The sequence below is a fragment of the Trachemys scripta genome, chromosome 14 (genome assembly GCF_013100865.1).
Source record: "Trachemys scripta elegans isolate TJP31775 chromosome 14, CAS_Tse_1.0, whole genome shotgun sequence".
Lineage (NCBI taxonomy): Eukaryota > Metazoa > Chordata > Testudines > Emydidae > Trachemys > Trachemys scripta.
The window spans coordinates 26,761,761-26,784,181 of NC_048311.1; the positions used below are offsets into that span (position 1 = coordinate 26,761,761).

The 22,421-nt window shown below is 39.1% G+C and overlaps 1 protein-coding gene across 5 annotated transcripts in view; it reads right to left on the reverse strand.

Annotated features, from left to right (window-relative positions):
- Positions 1–22,421, reverse strand: part of TEX2 (testis expressed 2) — a 122,550-nt gene that overhangs the window by 42,340 nt on the left and 57,789 nt on the right. For all 5 annotated transcript variants that reach the window (XM_034789362.1, XM_034789363.1, XM_034789365.1 and 2 more), the window contains one exon: positions 15,645–17,296. In XM_034789362.1, coding sequence (XP_034645253.1) covers positions 15,645–17,296 — 1,652 coding nt within the window. Of the gene's footprint in view, positions 1–15,644; positions 17,297–22,421 lie in introns of those variants that run through there.

Consider the following 22,421-nt stretch of genomic DNA (forward strand, 5'->3'; position numbering starts at 1 on the left):
TCAGAACAGACATTGCACAATTTTCTGAGGACTCTTAGATGCCATTACCAATTAATGGTGCCTAGATTATATTAATTTCACTACCTATTTGCATTTTCACTAATACCCACAAACAAAACACTAGGAAAATTAAGCTATTTTATATGTTCAGTAGCCACCTCACTAAGTCACACATCTGACATTTCAATTTAAAACACATACAGTCTGCTTTTAGATTTCACCAACACCTAAACTCGCTTTTAGAGCCATTTTGTATTTGGGTTTTGTTTACAGTGGAGATAACCAGCCTTCACATACAGAAATAAAAATGCATCAAGGAGACAGTTTGTAAAAGGCATGATGATTTACAGTATGCACAGCAGGGTTCGTTTGTATTGGGCCCACCCTCCTTCCTTTCTGGAAGTTATTAAGCCAAAAAGTTCCACAGCAGACATAGCAACTAGTTTTCATTTGAGTTTTGAATTTCATCCAGAAATTCCAGCTGGAATTATCAAAGCACAAGGACATCACAAGACTTGCCTACAATCAGAGTGTGTTACTCTGTGCAAGCCCAGAGTATCCATATGGCTCATGTAAAAGTTCCACCTCCGCCCCAAAGAAGTTCTCTAGTGTAATGCAGATCTTTGAGCTTTCTCTGGACTTCCTACGGCCATACTGACAGATGGGCATGCTTCTGAGGCAGTGGCTCTAGCCAACATTGCACCAACACCAGAGACAGCTCACACTATACCAATGGCCTCAGCCTAGCTTCACTTTTTTTTTTTTTGGGGGGGGGGGGGGTTCTTTTGGGGAAGAAAAATCAAGCTTTCTTCCCATCTCCACTGAACCTTTGGCCATAAAAGTCTTGATAGTCCACCTTACAAAGAGAGGCAGTAACAAACCAGAAAACCCTTTTGTTCAGGGTGCAGTCCTGTACGTGTGGTAGGTCTTCCCTCTAGCCCGGGCCAGCCAACTCCATCAGCAAGCTCTCATAGGCGAAAGAGGGTTAAGCTGGCAGCACCCTCATGGAACAATATACTTTGATCACCTTTGAAGTGTGGGCAGCTGTGTAAGGGGGAGTCTGCCACACCTTCATCAAGTGCGCCTGCCCAAGATCAGGTGCAAGGGCACAGCAACCCTGGCAGATGAGACTACAGGTCCAGGTCCCTTAACTGTGTCTTTTGAGTTAAAACTGGTACAGGAATCTACAAAGTCAGCTGCTTTGTACAACTTCTGTAATACCTGAGGGAAAGATGCTGTATTTCCCCGAGGGATCACTATCCTGGTGATCTTCTATAGTGGAAGAATATTTGGCATTAGAGCCTTTCGACTCAAAGTCCAAATAGTAGATTTATTGCCCCAATCCTCAGCTCGGTTTACCTGCAAGCCTCCACTGCATATGGGCCAGTCCTGGAAGAATGGAGGGGGGGCTCACAGGACATGTGCACATGTCACATGATACTGGAATCCATCTTTAACCTGGTGCTTTTCCATTTAGAAGGAGGGGTGGGAACCCAGAGAGAGACAAAAGATTCCCGCCTTGTGCCAAAGATATAAAAGGGGGTGGAACAGAACAAAGGTGGCTGCCAGTCATGAGAAATCCCCTAGTTACCACCTGAGCTGGAACTAACAAGGATTGTACCAGGGGAAAGGATTGGGCCCAGACTAGGAAGGAGTCCAGTCTATAAAAGAAGCTTATTGGAACATCTCTTAGGGTTCACTGAGAGGCTTGAAGCTGGTGAGTAGTTTTCCTTCCTTCTAGGTATCATACCTGCAAAAGAAAGACCGAGTACTGGCCACAGTTAAGACAGAACTGACTGGAATGTTCAGCAAGGGGCACATGGCAGCTAAGATGATGCATGGCTCATGCTCCATTCTGTTACTGTTGTCATCAAGGGAAAAAAAACAAAAACAAAACAAAAAAAAACCTTCCAATTGAGCAGAGTTCTACCAATCACATGATGATTAAGGAGCTCAGACTATAAGAGTGAAAACTTTAGACAATGGATTTTCATAATTTAAAAATACTACACTAACTAGAGAAGCAAAGTGCATAAACTTTGCTATTCTGTCTAGATACTTGTGTGACCGCATATCTGAGTGCCTCAATCATAATTAATTCTATCCTCACAACAGTTCTGAAAGTAGGAAAATATTATCCCGATCTGTGAAACAGGGAACGGAGGAAAAGGGTAGATTAAATGACTCACATGAAGTCATACAAGGAATCTGTGGCAGAGCAGGGAATTGAACCCCTGGCTTGTGAGTCCCCATCTAGTGCCCTATCCACTACATGATCCTTCCTATCCAGTCAGTAATCACTCCATCACGGAATACTGTATCAATTCTGCATAATTAGACACAATATAGTACTTGCTGATTGCACCACAAAAGAAGATTCCTTAACACAACATCATTACATAGCAAGAGACACCATTGAAGGTGGTCCCATTTTTTTCCACACGTATAAACTCTTAGTTGGAAAGCAATCAGACAAAATTAAACCAGCATCTTGTTTTCCTCTGTTTATATATTCCTGACTCTTTTCTCAGAATGGCTGGATAATGAAATTAGAAGAGACCCATACAGCTTTACTGATTTCTGCCATGTGCTCCAGCTTTATGTTTAAAATAACTGGATAAGCTCTGTAATCAGCCAGTCTAACGAACACTTCTAAAAATCCTGTCCTGATCATTTGCTTGCTCTCTCTCTCTATTCAATAACCCAAACAGAGGCTCTCTCTTCATTCAATACATGCTGTTTCTCCAAACATCATTTTACTGGGGATACAGGAATGGCAGCAAAGATTTTCAAATGTGACTAGTGATTTTTGGATACCTGACGTATCTCCATTTGGGCACCCAGAAATTGTCACTTCTGAAAATCTTATCCATTATTCATACATAGTTCCTGCATAAGAGGACACAGAGAATGGCAAACAGCATATAAAACAAGACAATGGGTAGTATGCACACTTATAGTTTAGTGCAAAGAACAAAGCTACAAAAGAGTTAAGAAATTCAAGTTAGCTATTACTTAACTAATATCCAGGCCATCATCAACACTTTAGGATATAATGTCTGATACAATACTTCTACACTCTGAGGGTCACTCTACCTGAACCTTCAATTCGCAGCAAGCTGGGGTGCAATTCTATCTTGCACCAGTGTGCCACACATTAACGGTCTGTGTGGACACTGCACGTTAACCCGGTTTCAAAGCACACTAATGAACTATTAATGTGCATCAGCAGAGTCCACACAAACAAACAGTTAGTGTGCACAGGCTATTACAGGGAAGATTCACACCCCAGCTTCCTCCAAAGAAAATATGTGTGTATACAAGTTCTGAGGTTTCCTGACTTGTAAGGAAGCATAGTTTCCTTTTTACATTGAAATTTCAAGATATTTAACAGCAAATAAATTTAAACAGGTCCATGAATAGATGAAAAGCTGCATTACTTGAAGTCAAGTGAGAATTCTTTCTCAAATGACCTTTGTTAATTAATCTGAAGCTATAAGCCTGATGCAGAAGTATTTTCCGAATATCTATCTGCTATTTTACCTCAAGTTTAATTGGCTGATCAATAAATCTGCTGGGGGGGGGGGAGAAGGTGTTTTTGCATGTTTAGTTTAGAATAAAACCTTTGGAGAACAAGATTCTTTTCTCTAATTCTCATATTTTTAAAGCAATTTAGTTACTTTCTGAAATTCCTCCTCTCTCTGAAAAATAGTCAGTGCAGATGGGCACATATTTTCAACCCATGTTGCAACCTATTTTGCAGCGTGTCCAAAACAATTAAATTAATGGACTGTGTTTTTTAAATATAGCAATTCCATCACTATAATCCATTAGAGACAGATACATTATCCCAGGCTATTGGAACATCAACAATTGACTTCATTGTTGTTTGAGGAGATTGTATGGTTTGGTTTTTGGTACTACTGAAGCAGTTAAATTAAGAAATTTAGTAACTCAGGGAGGACAATGGGAACAGTCAAACGACTTTGCAGCTGTTTGCCATGGACAGTGATCTTATGATCTCCATCTTTAGAGATGAGCAGTTTTGTTTAGAGGATGGAATAGGAGAAATTGTCTGGCTATCAGTAGAATAACTAAATTGAAGAGTGCTTTGTTAAACATTAGGTGAAACTGCTTTTAGGAAAGGTCAGCCATACTGTTAAAACAGCTAGATACACTAACAGGACCTGGCCTGGTTATTAGACAGTAAATGTTGAGCTTCTGGCTTTAATGAACTGTGTGACCTCTGCCTTACCAGTACCATAGGCTGTCCTAAATCTCCTATGAAGGCATACTTCTAAAGAGCGCTCACAAGAAACTCAAGTAATTTAGGTTAAGATGGACTAACATTTTATATATGTATTCCCTCACCACCTGCCCAATCCTGCAACTTTGTACTTGAGTTGTAGTCCCATTGAAACCATTGGGATTACTCTTGTAAGAGCTGCAGAATCAGGCTCTTTAGTACCACACTTAAGCAATCAGACATATTAGATAATTTCAATATAACAGTTTAATACAGTACAGTTAAACTATAACATGCCCAAGATTTCAACATGAAAAACTGAGGCTGCCTCTTGGAACAGTATTATGACTGACAAGCCAAAGTGTTCCAGGTTTTCTGCACAAAGATACCATCAAGCACATAAATGAAAACATCAGCCAGCCAGTTTCACAACATGAGCCAGAATTCAAAATATCACTTCCTCCAAGAGTCACTTGGCACCACTTTCACAGAGATTGATTAGCAGACATTAGCACTAAACTGATTTCATTTTAAGCCCCAGTACTGAGGTCCAGAAATGCCTGCGAAATCTGATAGATATGCAGTCATCAGAACAATTCCTCTTTCGTAGGTTGTTTCTACTCTTTTGTAATTAATTCATTTCAAGAATACGTTGCTTGATAAAATGGGGAAGATAAAGAAAAAGATACCTTGTACCAGCATCTTTCAAATCAGAGATATCAAGCCACTTTACAAAAGGTAGCCAGTTAACAATAGGGGATACAGAGGCACAGGGAGGTTAAAAAGACTTGCCCAAGGTCACAAAAAAAAAAAACAAAAAAAAAAAAAACACACCTCAATGGCATTATCAGGAACGGAATATGTGTCTCTCACTTTAACCATTAATACACTTTAATACATTTTTTTCAAAAAATGCTCAGAAGTCCACTTGTCCCTGTAAGTGCTCCTCTCCCCCCTTTTAAAAAAGCGTATGTCTCCAGACTTAAAGTCGTACCTTCATTGCATAAAAGGTGTAAAAATTGATAAACCTAAACACAGGGTGGGGAATCTGGCATAAATTAAATATAGGAAATGATCTGTGCATGATATAAAGCATAAACATGACGGAATAAAGCTTAGCATCCATAAACAGAAAAAAAAATTAGAAAAGGCTTACTAAATTTATCTATGCTCCAACAACATAATTGAACCATTAGCTTCTGGCAATCAAATTTCATCAATTACTGTGGCCAACTGAATGGACTGTGGCCAAGTGAATTCCAGACACATTAGCCAAATTCAACCATGGCGCAATTCCACTAACTTGAACTGAATTACACTAGTTCCTTATTTGGTCCATTCCGTGAGCCTCGGCCTAGTGTTTCAAGGCATAAGATCAGCAAATTCAATATTAATGCAAGGCTTTGGGGGAATCAAATACTTGAAAGAACTGACTTCAGAATGGACATTGACTATATTGCTGAATCATAGGCCTAAGAGGAAACTGAACTCTGTGCCAGTGGACATATTCTGCACCGCAAGCTGAATCTAGTGCATAGATGAAACACCATCTGAAAGTACACCGTTTCAATAAACCAAAGTTTGCTACACTCAAAGCTATCCGTTTCCTAACAAAGTAGATTGTAAGTTCTTTGGGGTAGGGACTGCCTTTTACAACAATATATTTTTGTACAGTGCCAAGTGCAACAGAGCCCCTCTATTCTGATTAGGGGCTTTGGGCTTTTTAATTCATATTACCTGTATTATAGTAGATAGAAACTGAGACCTAACCTCTTTGCTTTTGTCCTCTCATTCAAAAGACACCTTACTTTTCTACTTTTAGAACTAAACAACTTCCTTTTGCTACACAGATACTTACTGGATAACATCTAAAGGCCAACTAATATATTTTGCATTTAGATAGCATCTTCCATCTGAGCTTTCAGCATGCTTTACAAACACTAAATATAGCATTGCAACCCACTCATGAGGTAAACACTGTAATTTGTATAGATTAGGAAACTGACACAAAAAGGGTAAATGATTTGCTCAAGAACACACAGGAAGTCTGCTCCAGTGCCATGAATACAACCCAGATCTGCTGATGCCTGGTATTGTGCCTTACCCCCATAGCCATTCTTTCTTCTAACTCAGCCAGACCAAAAATCTTCACTCGTAAAGATGACCAGCTACTTCAGGAATAGTTTTTCTGAATTTACTGCTGTAGTTATTTAAAAGGGTGTGAAAACTAGGGAATTTTATGTTTATAACAGAGATTTCACACCTAACGACTCCGTAGGTCCTAGATAACTCTCTCTCTCTCTCTCACACACACACACACACACACACACACACACACACACACACTTACCAAGACCATTCAGCAATAGCTTTCAAATGGGGGAATTTTTAAATTTCCAACTGCTTTTATGGGTGAGTTTTACAAGATCTCAAGGGACAAAATTTACAAGTCAAAATCAAAGCTGTGCTCCATGATTGACAATTACTCCCAGACTAATCCTAAAAATAGTCATTCTTTTAATTAGTCAAATCCAAACATTAAGTATTCATGTAGCCAAAGATTAGTCATTTTAAGTTAAGGGACAAGGAAGGAAAACATAACATACAGAAGAGCCTTTCAAATTTTGATTTACCTCTAGAATTGACAACCATTTACATTAAAAAACATGATTACAGATAAATACATAGATGAAAAAGTGGCCTGTAAAACTTGGGTTTTTAAGGCATAATTTGAGATCTCCATTGTTCATCTATGCATTTATATAGTAGGTCATTGAAGTAGTTGCCTCCTGCATTACCTATGATTTCTGCTGGTGGATTACGCTCCGCTATACAAGTACCAAGAACTATTGTTCATGACCATAATACAAAACTGGCAGAACAAGTTACTCTCTAATGTAAATGTCCTGTTGGATCTGAAGGATGCTTTTTGCTACAACCAAGTAAGTGCATAGCTAAATCAGCAGCTAAAACCAGGCTCTGCAATTTAAAATTTTGGGGTTTTTTTCCTGCAGGCAAATAAAGACAGAGGACATAATCTGAACCTCCAAGATAGTATTGATTGAAAGACTCAGAGGAAAGACAAAGGTAGTTACAATTGTGGGTCAGAAATCAATAGGATGAAACAAGACTATTTAGTTGGGGAAAAAAGAAGGGGACTCAGGTGTTCAGAGTTCTCAAGAATGTAAATTAAAACTAGTCACCTCCTCTTAAAACACTATGTGCCAAATACAAATATAAAGAAGCATTTGAACTTAAAAGGACAGCACAGCAGCGGTTTTCAACCTTTCCAGACTACTGTACCGCTTTCAGGAGTGATTTGTCTTGCCTACCCCCATATTTCACCTCACTTAAAAACTACTTGCTTATAAAATCAGACACAAAAATATTAAAAAAAAAAAAAAAAGTCACAGAACACTATTAATGAAAAATTGCTTACTTTCTCATTTTGTCTGTATGAAATTTTAGTTTGTACTGCCTTCGATAGTGCTTTTTCTGTAACCTGTTGTAAAGCTAGGCAAATATCTAGATGAATTGATGTACCCCCGGAAGACCTTTATGTAGCCCCAGGGGTACGCCTACCCCTGTTTGAGAACCATTGCAGTAAAGCACTAAAGAGGATGTGGAAGAACAGGCCTTCAATCATGAACAGTTGTCCTTCTCTGCACCTTTTCCAATCCTAATATATCTTTTTTGAGATGGGACAACCAGAACTGCATACAGCATTCAAGGTGTGGGTATATCATGGATTTATACAGTGACATTTTGATATCTACTGTTTTATTATGTATCCCTTTCTTAATAGTTCCTAACATTGTTAGCTTTTTTGACTGCTTCTGCACATTGAGCAGATGTTTTCAAAGAACTATCCATGATGATTCAATATCTCTTTCTTGAGTGGTAACAGCTAATATAGATTCCATCATTTTGTATGGATCGTTGGGATGTTGTTTTCCAGTGTGCATTACTTTGCATTTATCAATACTGAATTTTGTCTGCGATTTTGTTTCCCAGGCACCCAGTTTTGCAAAACTCCTTTGTAACTCCTTGCAGTCTGCTTTGGACTAAATTATCTTGAGGAAACGTGCATCATCTGCAAGCTTTGATGCCTCACTGCCTGCTCCTTTTTCCACAGTAAGGCAAGCAGCATCTTCTTTCTTGCTCCCTGGCAATGGCAATCAACAGCTGCCTTGAACCTGTGTAGGATAATTTCTCTGTAACCCACTTGAATGTGGTGTAATGGGAAGTAGCACCAGAGATTCCTACAATGAGACACAGAAGATTTATTCCCCTTTATCCTTTGCTATCGGCATGAATGTGATTCAGTACGAGCTTCTCTCTTCAGTGCTGCCTGACTTCAGTGCTGAACTGCAACATCTGAGCACTATTTGGGGTCAGGCTGAGTTAAGGGGGGAGGCAATTGCAGAAGGTGAAAAAGCCCAGGAATTTGATTCAGCGGGAGGTGGCCAGGCCAGAAACCACCGTTCTCCAGAGCCCTCAGAAGATAAACATGTTAAGACCATAAACCTTTGGACCTTGGTTTTTGTAAATATTTTTATTTTATCAAGTTGAGGGTTTTTTTTTTTGACTGAACCAGGTACAGATGGAGAGAAAAAGAATGTTCCTTTTTAGCAGTCAGAGTTATTTTATGTAGGGGGGGGGGGGGGAGTGGTAGGGTTGCCAACTTTCTAGACGCACAAAATTGAACACCCTAGTCCCGCCCCTTCCCCTCGCTCACTAAAGCAAACATTCCTGGAAAATCACTTTGCAAGTCCAACATAAACAACTACATTTTGTTAATTATTTCATTGACAGAAGAATAGTTTTGGGGTTGTTGGTTTTTAAAAGAGACAGTACGGCAGGTCAAATGCTGGGTCTAACCAACCTGGCCTTCTCCACTTAGGCGTCTAAAAAACGTCTGTATCATTGCTTGAAATATAAAGCAGTCAGAATTGTGCATTGGCTAGATTATTAATAGAGAGCATATTTTAAGATAGATGTAATAAGACATGCTGGCAAAGTCAAGAGACCTGTAATAACAGATGGTGTTTCTGACACAGCCTATTGAGTTTGTACAGGTAAAGGTGATTATCATTTCTAAGGTTGACTAAAGATTGCTCAAGCAATACATTCTGAATACAGATGTGAACCTTCCCAAACAAAAAACATACCCCACTTTGCTGGAAATATGAGGTTTAAAAGAATTAGTTGAGTATTCTTTTAAGCTATATAAAATAGGCAGGTAGCAAAAAAAAAAAATTTTTTTACAATAAGTGCACCAAGATTTTTTTTTTTTTTCTTTCAGAGTGATAATCAAGCTGTGCTCATTCTTGGCCTATGTAAACATGTCATCTTAATATTAAATTTGTGTCTCCTTTCACACTTCACTCCTGTTATTTTCCCTTCCCCCTCCCTCTCTAGTCTTCTCTTAAATTAAGCTGTTTGGGGCAGGGGCCACATCTACCTCTATTTGTAGAATACCTAGCACAATGAGTCCCTGATCCTTATTGTAGACTTTTGTTGATACCATAATATAAATAAAGTTGAAGTACTATGCTAGTGTAGTTTTGCTCATGCTAATCCAGGCATGGACCCCAAACCAAAACTTTACGTGAAGTCGGGAAGAGTTTTTCCAAAGACAAAAAACTTAAACATCAAGAGCAAATACACTGAAGCAGACTGAGCGGTTCAGCAATATTCACCATAGATACTTGATACACGAATCATGCTGAATTGGATGATCCTGGTAAGCCTCTCGCCTATATCCTCCCCCCACCCCATATAAATGTATTATCTAAATCCGAAATACAGGATAAGAAAGAGGTGGCATAGATACGCCTCAGGATGTTTAGCATCAACTGTAATCCAACCTTTTGCTCACTAGCTCTTGCAGATTTGAGGATGAAGTCGTCATTCAGAAAGTAGTAATTGGCAAGATAAAAAGTTGGTAGGATGATAGGTCAACAAGGTGGCAAGGAGGATGGCTTTTGGTGCAAGAGAGAACAGCAAGGAGAGAAAAATGGTACCACTTAGCCAGATCAAATGAGAGCAGTGTACCTGCCTGCCAAAGCCCAGAAGTATTCAAGATGGATCCAGCCCTGAAAAACTCATATGGAAAAATCCTCAAATTCATATTTCCCAAGTTCACATTTGCAGTAAGGTATAAAGACATTTATTTTCCCATGTGATAAAGGAGAACCCTAATATCTCCCATCACATTATATAATGTTTGGCCAAAGACTATTCTTGTTAGATTCTAAAAGGATTCAAAATTCAGGACCGTTTTCCCCCCCAATCCGTACTCAGAGTACATCGTCTCTGCCAGTTCAGGACTGAGCCCTCATCTGCACCGTGAACTTTATTCTCAGAGGTAAATATGATGCAGATAAAGTGATTTGATTTGAGAGCACCAAAGTACACCCGGTTTAATCCGCCTCTAGTGCTGATCCTCTTCCCTGTCACTGCTTCATATTAGAGTATTTGAACACTATGTACACAGAATTTTCTGCCTAGGGACAGCAGCAGCCTCAAACTGAAACTCTATCACATAAGCACATTGAAACTTAAACAATACAGCACATTGTATGATTGCTAACAAGCTAATGCAAAGTGCCCCCTACGCACCAACAAAACCCTCTTAAAGTTAAATCATATGCAGCACTGGAAAATGATTTTAACAGAAGCCAACTCAGTCCCTGCTAAGAACACTGCCATTTCAATACACAGATTAAACTAATGTATTCAATGCTTGAGAATTTCATGACTAAATATGTATCATCAAAATAACCTGTATATATTTAGTCTATTCTACCACATCAAATTCAAGCTCCTTGCCTCTCACTAAGCTCTGCACAAATGTCAGCCCTGCCCACGTTTGCCCTCTCTCATTTCTTATTTTTCTTCCCAACTACTGTTACTGGGCTTATTTTCTTTTCCCACTTGACTTCCCACCTTCTTTCAAGCCCACCATTACTCTTGGAATAGCCTTCCATTTTGTGTTTGACTAGCACCTTCACTCTCTTCTCCTTCAGATCCCCTTTAGAACTACAGCTGTGCTAAATGACATCAATGAACCCTCAAGTACACACCAGCAATGCTTTTAGAAGTTAGCAGTTCAGTGCATCTCAGACTATACTTGTGAAAGTTTAACAAACATGGGTTGAAGCTATCCAGCCTCCCCAGAACCTTCCAAGCATCTGAAGACCCTCCCCCCATTATTCATATGAAGCTTTTGGATGAAGGTTAATAAAGAGGAGTTTCTGTGAGAGGTAGTAAGAATTCTTTTTAGGACTGAAGTGAAAACTGGCAATTCCTGTTAACCTCACCTGTTCTAAAGCCCATAGTTCAATAGCTTCAGCAATTAATGGATTTTCAGTGGGTGACTCTTGCTTGAGTTGATCAGAACGAAAATCCTTCAAATATAATCAACTACACAAATGGATGTTATGCTGTTTTATAAGTTACTTAACCAGAAAGGTCGAGAGTTTCCATGTTAGCTTGCTAAAATTAGCATCCACTTACAATCCAATGGCAGCAAATCAGAAGTGCTACAACCATGCTAGTCACTTCCCTCATTATTTCATGCATTTAATCTGGAGAGATCAAAAATTTAGGCCACAGAATTCTACAATGTGGTTTGCAGTAACCTTCATCTTAGGAACTCACAGAAACTACAGGTCCCAGTATGCAATGTTCTCTCTTGAAGTAAGTAACATGTCATTTTATGCATCTTAGTTACTGCCGAACCCTCAGCAAGTTCTCAGTTTGGCAAAATCTGAGCACACCTGCTATAAATACAATGTCATCCAAAATATTCACTATCCGCTGATTAGGAACTAAAGTATTCCTGTGGAAAATTAAGATGTTGTGTGTAATATTTTTATAACTATCATATGGCCCTCAGGTAATCTGTTTGATATCAATCTGCCTGAATGCCAAGAGTTGAATAAAAAAAGGCTGTAAAGGATGAAACCCACAGGAAATGAAACAATGGCAAAGATAAGGCTCCTGGAGTAACCAGTGCAGGGGAGCCATCAACTGGGGAATACCCCCATCTGGCTCCATAGAATGGTTTCATCTTCCTAAGGCTGAGCTAGGATCAAAGGGGATCCTAAAGCTTCCAAGATGCTAGAAAAAAAGGAAAAAGGTAACGAGTGAGTAGCCAAAGGCTACCAGTGTGTGCTAGTGAAAGCTGACACGGTATGACATGCAGAGACAGGGAACTAGCCCACGAAGTTAAACAAAATACAGTATATACACATCAAAATTCTTCAAAGAACCTGCACGAAATTCCAAACATCTTCCTGGGCTCATTCTAATGCAAACACATAGCATATGATTTAGTGAATTTCAAAATGTAATTTTACCTGGAAAATTGAATCAAAAAAGCTTTCTTAAGCCTCCATCCCACATATCTGACATTCCCCATAGCTTTGATGCAGTGCTGGACAGAAAAATAGAAGTGATTAAAGTCAAGACTTCCTGAGGATTCAGATTATATCTATCCTCCCACTGGCAACAGAACAAAAGACTACTTGGCTACAATGGCCAACTACAGATCTATGTCTGCACTGCCAGGCTGCTCAACTTCAGGGTCCAGTCCACACACAGAACTAGGGCTGGCTGAAAACAAACTACTTCTTCCCCCTTCCCTTTCAGAAAATTCTTTTTTTAGTTTAAAAAAAAAATTTGGGGGGGGGGGAATTAACTGCTTTTCTTGAAAAATTTCAGCTTTAAAAAAAATGTATATTCTTTGGTTGCTATAAATTTTGTAAAAAAGTCCTCCTTTTCTATAGGAGTAGAATTCCCCTCCACCCCACACAAGCTTTACACAAAAAGAGAAAAATGACTTAAACACTTCAGATTATAAACTTTTCGGGGCAGGTACTGTCTCTTCCACATTTGTGTAGCACCAAGAAATTGTGGTGTTTATTACTACAACATTTGTGACTGTGGGGGGGAGAGGGGGAGTGAGATTACAACACAGTGAAGAAAACAATGAGGGAAGAGTGACAAGTGTGTGGGGAGTGAAAAAAATTACGTGAGATACTGACTGAAAAGAGAAAAAGAGGACATGGTCAACCAAACTCATTTTTAGCAGAGTAACGCAATCCACATCAGTTTTATAGGGAAGATGTGTTAGGAACCAAATTCAGTCAAATATTTTTTCAAATACCACGAACTCCTACTTCCACCTGCATACCCCTCCACTCTGTCTCTCTCTCCCACCTGCTTTTCAGCCATGCCTGCCGTTTCACCAGAATTTAGTAAGTGCTCCTGAGTACATGTGCATTTTCAGTAGCATCAACTGCAAAGAATACACATTCCTAGCCAGCACTTTGCAGGCTATGCCACTGGGAAAATATTCAGGCTCAGGAACAGCTGCTGGAGCAGACAGTCCTTATGGTCACCTGTTGGAGAAGAGGTAATGTGCTGTCAGTCAGTTTGCATCTTGGGATGACAAGCTAGTGACATGAACACCTGCGCTGAAGAGAACAAAGATTGATTGAGAGGAAGACCCCAGGCTGAGAAAACAATAAGTAGAAGAGAGAGAACTAGACTGAGAACAGCAAGAAAAGGAGTTGATTATCTATTGAACACAAGGTGTTTCTGGAACGGTGTTAAGGATGACACTCTCCACCGCAAAGAACTTTTCTCACTCTAAATTAGAGTGTGAAAAATATACAAATGCACATGACAGTGTGTAGGCTGAAGGTCTCTGCTTCAGAGAAAAAAATACGGGAACAGAGAAGAAGTAGTAAAACAAAAAAAGACACAGAAGAAAAATCAATCATTACAAAAAAACCAAGCCATTATTCTAAAGAAAAATACAGAATGAAGAATGTTACATAAATACTAAAAACAGTCCTAAGAGAATTGATGAAGATCCATACCAAAAAGGAAAAAAATTTTACTTGTTCTAATAAATATTCTAAAGTTAAAAAAATCAAGAGACTTTTTGTCATTAAAAATATTCACTAGTTCAATCTGCTTTTCCCCCTCCCCAAATCTCTGACTGAAGGGCTTTTAAAGCATATGACATTACGTTCCTAAATATGTGACAACTAAAAACAGAGATTAAAAGAGAGCTTCAACCAGGTTTATATTCCTTTAATAATCAGTATTTAGTTTAATCTATTATAAGTAGACTCTTTCTGGAGAGTTTTAACTGTCATCTACCTAAAAAACAGAATAGTCCTCAATTAGAGAAAAAAAAATAAACAACTTGTCTAGAAAGTCCGATTCTCCAATGCAGCCAGACGCATTGCAGCAACATTTTTATGTTCTCTGATGGGAACGGACTCTATTAAGAACGCCAAGAGATCTGCATAATTTCACAACAGCCTATTCATTATTTTTTATAACCAGTATTTTGGGTTGACTTGTTAATGGACAATTTTTTTAAAATAAAGACTCACATTATACTGAGATTTTAATCAGTTAAAATGATATCAAGCGAAATTCACGGTCACTGAGAAGTTTGAGGTTATGTTCTATTCCAGATATAATTTCTTATCTAAACTATCCAATTAGCAAATTGCCTATTCTTTTTCAAGTTTTATTTTTATTATGGTCACCAATGTAAAAAGATGATTACGTGACTACAAGTGAAAACATCAAAGTAATAGAGTGGTCACATGGGTCACAGCTGAACAAAGTACAGTTGTAAATTATACAAGGCAAGAGAGAGTATATCGGCTCTGAACAAGGAGGGGAAAAAAACAGTGCTAGCACTTTTAAAATCCAGGTCTTAGCTCATTTGATTGGTTGCAATTATCAAACTAAGATATTTACAAAGTATTCAAATAGAGACATACCCCAATGCAGACTGTCCCCCTTGACATTTTTCCACTTACCATTTCCTCCTCCCACCCTAATTATCTGACATTTGAGGTAAGTTTGTTTTCTCTCTATTTCTATATTGGAAAGGTGGAAGCTTCACTAAAAAAACAAAAATCAAACAACAGTGCTCTTAGAACTTTCTGGACTGACTACATGAGATGAATTGAAATCTGGATAGCAAATTCCCCAAGAAACAAAGCACACTATCTGAGACACACCGAACTTCACACACAACATGCTTAAAAAGAAATCTTTGCCACTAACTCCATTCTGCAAGACAAGTTCAAAACACATCTGCCCTTTTCCTTTTGAGGTGATTACTCTATTTTTCTCTATAGCTGGATGCAATGTTAGCTCTCTTGTCTTGCATAAGTAATTCACTAAGGCAGCTGAAGTAGAATACTCTTACCTACTAAATCATTTCTGATATTGCCAACACTACATGCTCCCAAAGGGATACTTCAATTGCACTCACTGACAGATATGATTCTAACGTGCAAATGAACTAAGTTAGTTTTTCTAGCCAGAGTAAAATATGTCCATTAAGAAACCTCACCTTCAATATTTCTGGTTCTTTGATGTCCAGAGATGCTGTATTCCACTGCTTGCTCCGGTTTTTATGTAGTTTGTGATATTCACGAGCACTTGGTGTCAGAAGCCAAATCACACAGATAGCAATCATAAATCCAAGGGCAACTCCCAGGAAGAGTCCACAGAAGTAACTAGGGAGAGGGAGTATAAGATAAGCATAGACTAACATTGTAAAGAAGTACAAAGTCTTAACGGGTATTTTAGGCTGCTGCACACATAAATCAACTTCGTCTTCGCTATTGAGAGCAGTACCATATTCCTCAGTTATTTCTGCCTGGAGCAAAGGTTCTGTGGGTTTTTCCACTTTGCTTTCATCCTCTATTAAAAAAAAATCTTCAGAATACAGTTCACAAAATTCTTCATCCTCTTTGCTTGCCAGTGCAGACAAAGAACATTTTTCCAATACCAGCAAAGTCTTCAAATTTGGGTCCTTTGTGCTTACAGACTGGGAGCTTTTAGTCTCCGTGTCTTTCACATGTTCCTCAGCAGTTTTGGACTGGTTACTTTTATTTAGAGTAGAATCACTTCCATAGTAGTCCCCTTCAGAATCACATTCTTCTTCCTTAATGCTATAGTTGTTATTGCTTTCCAAGTGGCCATTTAAATTGGAAAGATTTGAGAGTTCTGAAGCACTTGAAGATAAGGCTTTGGGCCTGTGGCTACCACTTTCATCGCCCATTATTTTGCTGAGGAGTTGAAAAGGCTCATAGATGACCTCTGAAAGGCGTCTTTTAGTGTCTTCAATTTTAGCCTCCATTTCAGGTACTTTAAAAAAGGAACGAGTATCTGAAGGAGACGTTAATGGGGAAGAGGGGGCAGTTTTGGAATCGCCACCTGTAACTCGAGGCTGAGTGAACTGTTTGAACAGGTGCAAGTTCAGTTTAGAGTCAGGTTTGTAGGATACAGCTTCAGATTCTTGTTTAGATGTGTCTGTGGACAGAGATTTCACTAAGGTTTTCATTAAGTGTCTATGTCTCGTGGGCGGGGTGGGCTCTTTTGGTTCTACATCTGTTGAAAGGGACCTAACTAAACTCATAAAAGGCTTTGAACTAGAAACAGTGGATGAAGCACTAGACAAGACAGTTGGCTTGGATGGAGAGGACAATGGGGAGGATGACAAGCTGGCTTTCTGTTCCAAAGGAGACAACACACCTGATGAGCTAGCTACATGATACGAATCAGATGAGGGTGATGGAACTAATGGCACTGCACTGAATACTTGCGATGCTGAAGAAGAATCCAATGGCTTTACAGTGTTTACGGTTGGCAAAATCACAGGTGACGAAGATAAGAGGGATGCAGAGTCGACCATGCTATGCGAGGTAGCTGGACCAGAAAAATCATGGCCACCATGTTCAAAGCAGAGGTCTTCCTTGGCTTCAAGTGCTGTTACAATGCTTTGGTCATCCAGTTCATCATTGGGAGACTCCTTAAACTCCTCTTCCTCCTCCTCTTCCTCCTTCCCAAATGCCGAGAAGTGAATGGTGATGACATCTCGGGAAACAGATCGCTGAACTTGCACTTTTGGGGCAGACTGCTTTGAAGACATTTCATCAGTTTTCTCTGCATGGCTACTGTTCAGACTTGTCATTGCAGGTCCCAGAGATGTGTCAGGGTCTGTGGAGAGAATATTGAACTAAATTAAAGGCAATTTCTCCCCAGACTCCACTCTTATTTCCAATTATTAAGACAAACACAGAAAAAACTATGTACATATGACATGTCTGCAACTTAAGAGCAGCAAATATCCATACTGGCACTTTTCATTCCACTGGATTTAATTGTATTTTATCAAGTGAAACAAACGTATTCTACAGTAACTAAGAATTTATTTTCAAAAGTCAGACATATATGTTTTAGATAAAATATGTACAAACTTGAGGAAAAAGTAGTTTCTCCTAGTGCACATAACAATGCTTTTCATATCATATGCAAAGATTAAAAGGGGGACTTTTAATCTTTGAAAAGAAATGATAAAATGAGACAGGGAGCAAAGGAGGTGGAGGAGAATGAAGGCAAAGGAGAGGGGGGGGGGGGGGGGAGAGAAACAGGGGAATGGAGAGAGAAGAAGATTCCTGCCAAACCCTTTCAGATGAAACTAGCAAGATTTTGGTGGTAGTGGTGGGAAGAAAGAAAAGATAACAAAGATGCCAGGAATTAGAGGTATGAATTACTAGTGTTCTCCGTGATAGCAGAAGTGCAGCTAACAGCCAATGTGTTTCCACACACCAGAAAAATATACCTTCCACCATTAAGATAGTTCAAAAGATTCTACGCTGTTAAGCTACCTTTAAATTTCTACAATTATTTGCCCTGTGAAGAACCCCCATCATCTATATCCCAGTATATTTAGTTCTTACAGATTTATTTCCTGGGATTGAGATGCTATCCATGCTTTAACAAAGCCTCCAAACTCTAAGCAAAGACAGAAACATGTAGAAATGGTGAGGTTAGCCTTTTTGGTTGCCATTTTAGTTTTTTGGGCAGTATTGAAATACTAAAGTAATGATAAAAAAAGAATTCTCAATCCCTTTTGACTGAAAATCCTTTAAAATGCATATTAAATTTTGGCAGTATTCCCAATAAAGCAAATTGTAAAGTGGTTCAAAACTCTGAAAATAAGCAGCTAATATGCTTGTCAAAAGGTTACTACTACCTTAGGGTACATCTATACTTACCTCCGGGTTCGGCGGTAAGCAATCAATCTTCTGGGATCAATTTATCGCGTCTTGTCTAGATGCGATAATCGATCCCGGAAGTGCTCACCGTCAACACCGGTACTCCTGCTCCGCAAGAGGAGTACGCAGAGTCGACGAGGGAGCCTTCCTGCCGCGTGTGGACCCGCGGTAAGTACCTTGTAGTTCGAACTAAGATACTTTGACTTCAGCTACGTTATTCACGTAGCTGAAGTTGCGTATCTTAGTTCGAACTGGGGGGTTAGTGTGGACCAGCCCTTAGTTAGGACCATTTGCCTTGTCATTGGATATGAATTTCTTCTCTGAGAAACACCTCAGACAATGAAATTCAAGGCAATTCCATTGCTAGGAGGGTAAGTGTACGGCTCTCTTTGACTGTATGTGGTAATAAAAGTGTGTTTACATTTTGAACAGGGTGTTCAGATCTGGGACAGTTCAGATTCACCCCATTGCCGAGATAAGAGGTGAGGTGTACAACATGCTCATCTAATTTCCAAACCCTTCAACTAGCTTGGGGTTGTTCACATTGAGGGGGTTGTTTTAGGCCCATCTTTAGCTGTGACGTCAGTTCAGACATATTACAATGCCCAGAAATCTATTGCTTGTCATGTAGGCTTCCTGGGGAGAGGTCTAAAGCTGAAAAATGGAAAAATAAAAAAATACAGTTAAGGCAGGGAGTGTGTGCACCCAGTGGCTAGAACTGGGGTCTGGGAATCAGGAGATCTGGGTTCCATTCTTGGATCTGAGGGAAAGAAGCCTCAGTTTCACCCTCTATAAAATGAAGGATCATGCCACCTACACCACAAGGGTGTTGCCAGGTGTAGGTTAGGAATGAAAGCATTTTGAGATCCTTTGATGGAAAGGGGTTGTGTAAAAGCAAAGCTTAAGTCTGTCATTTAAGAAATTGAACTCCAAGTAATATTGAAAATGATGAAGTTACAGCCCCGTAAAATCATCTGACAAAGCAGCAACTAAAAAGTAAAAGAGGAGCATAACAATAATAGAGACAAGGAGAATTAAATAACAGGAGGCTTCTAGCTTGAGTTACAGAAAACCTTTTTTTTTTTTTTTTTTTTTTTTTTCCTTTTTAAAGTTCCATCCCCACTGCATGCTAAGAGCTAACAAAGTCTCCTTTCCACACCTCTCAACATGAAGCAGCCCTTAGCTTATACAAAGAAGATGGTACTGCAGTATAGGCAGACTGACTCCATTTTCTGAAGCCTAATTGTGTCACCATTATGATATACCTCTATTGGCTCAGTGACAAATTATCACAAATCTGTTTCAAAGATACTGATCTTCACGTCTAGTTCAATGCACCAAGGTCACTTAAAAAATAAAGTCCTACTGAGCCGAACTTGCTAGCAACACCGCTTTGTATATTATCACATCACATCCATTAATGACAGGCATACGATAATTCAGGCATCTTTCCTGTCCAAAAAAGGACTGAAAAGGAAAAAAAAAATGGAACTAGAACACACACACTTACTTTTAACAAGAAATGAATCCAAGGCACTGGTGACCACCATCCAAAATGGTCAGGCAGAATAGAACCTCTGCAATTTCCCATGAGGCAGTACTTTATTTTCATTGTCAAGACAATACATTTGTCACTTTAGTAACTAAGCTATTTTCAGGCGCTGTGAACTTGCTGAAATCAAACTGACAAGCGGAATTAATCAGAAGTCTTTGCTGATGTTTAAAGTGCTGTTATACTTAGAAAGGCTATGGGAGAGGGAGCTGGATTCTGTTCTGGGTTACACATCATCCACCAAACTGCTAACCAAGTTCCAACTGCAGGACCAAGTTTTGCCATGTGGTTACAGCAGTGCAATCCTACTGCAGACAAGGAGCTAAATTTGGCCTGCAGAAGCAATTACAGGTGATAACGTAAAAGAATGGAAAAACCCAGCTGAGGTTTCAGATACCGAGGTGAATTTGCAGTTGGGATATAAATATGTGTTTTACTTGTAACATGAGCAATTTGCTCTGGAAATTAAGGGTGTCCTCACTATCAATGTTATAGCGCTGCCGCGGCAGAGCTTTAATGTGGCTGTGTAGTCACGGTGCCAACGCTAGACGAGAGCTCTCCCAGCACTGTAAAAAAAAAAAAAAAAAACACCCCCGCAAGGGGCGTGGCTCCCAGCGCTGGTGCACTGTCTACACTGCCACGTTACAGCGCTGAAACCTGCATCGCTCGGGGGGTGTTTTTTCACATCCTGAGCGAGAAAGTTTCAGCACTGTAAAGTGGCAGTGTAGACAAGGCCTAAGATACAAACATGAAATCCTATATTGTCTGTTTTACAGATTCACTTTACATAACAGAAGAGCATTTTTACTGATAATTATGCAAACTGGTATCTTTGTACCAGACATAAAAGCAGTCACATATACCAAGCTTCTTAAACTAAATTAATAGCAAGAAAATTATGAATATTAAGGTTTCCCCCACCCCAGAAACAGTAGAATGCAGATTAGGAGAGAAATGGCTGTGGAGTGCTATTCCCAGTATTTTGGGAATGTTTTCTGTTCTCCACCAAAATTTGATCAAACACATTCCTTGTGTCCCATGATTTACCTTCCATTTTTTTTTGGCTTTGTTACACAGCTAAGTTAACAGTTCATTTCTGAGAAACTCTGTATATTGTTTTCAGAATGCAAGACCAGAGTCAAATAGGATTTTGACTTGATGCCCATAGTTAGGACACTAAAAGAACGTACTCTTGTAATAAAACATGCATTACTGAATCATATTTTACTGTTTAGATCATAATCTAGATCTCTTAAAACATACAGAATGCACAGTGTAGATGAATTAATGCACTCAAAACTAACTTCTACACTTCCTAATTTTTTTTTCTTTTAATTGCACAAACCTCTGGTGTCAATATATAAGAGACTTGATCTAGGTCATATGTGAAGTCTATAGCAGATCCCCAAGCTTCTCAGTCACACAAGACCATCCTTCCTTATATTTAATATGCAACAGTTTAGATAGTAAATTTGATATTAACAAAGTTATTGAATAAGAAGTTTGGCACTTTGCCACTATTAAAGAACCAGGAGTGTGCTTGCTGAATCAGCCAGCCAGGCCAGAAGACTTGTTTTCCCCAGCCAAGAGACTACTTCTTCACTGAAACTAGAGAACGTTTACAGCTGAACATTGTCCCAAGTGGCTTATTTTGTTGGTCTGTTCTGAACCAAGGCTTTTAGAAATCACAGTATCATCACATCACTACTGCTCCCCCATCCAAAAGAACTCAGGATGGAATTAAGTCCATTTTAATCTCATCAGAAGGATGTCATCATTCTTGACCACAGTGTACTTCTCTCCTGGATATATGCATAAGAACTCTTTAAAAAAAAACGAAGGGGGAGGGGGTGGAATATTCAAGACCCTCGCAAATGTTTTGTTGTTACAAAAAATCCAAATCAACTGCACTGGAATCACAACTCTTCCAGTGTCCTTAGTAGTTACTGGTGCATTTTGCCTAACTTGCATATTTTTACTTATGTGTAAAGAACCTTGCAATATTTCAGTTTGAAAAATAGAATTAGTTCACACTGTCAAACACCTCACAGTGATTAGTTGGAATACAATAAACACAGGTCTTGGTTTCATTGTATTTGCTATTAAAATACAGAGACATCTACCACAGCTTGCAAACCTGCTCATAATTTGATTGTTACCAAGGAATGAAAGGCTGGAGAAATCAATACTTCAGGGCACAACTGTCAAACTCTCAAGTACAGATATATTGTTTTTGAGAAGATTCATACAAGAAACCCAAACAATATGAAATGGATTAACCAATCTTTAGTTTGCTTTGCTTTCCCTCCTAACAGTGAAGTTAGTGCTATTAATCTTTCACTTTACTTGAGCCAAGCTTAGTGCAGGTAAGAACTAGGGCAAGTTTTCTTACCTAGCTCCACCATCACACTACAATCCTGACCTACAACACTCCCACATCTCAGTCAATGCATTTCAGTCATAACCTACAGCATCTCTGCTATTCCTGTTCTCTTCAACTCTCCCTACTTTC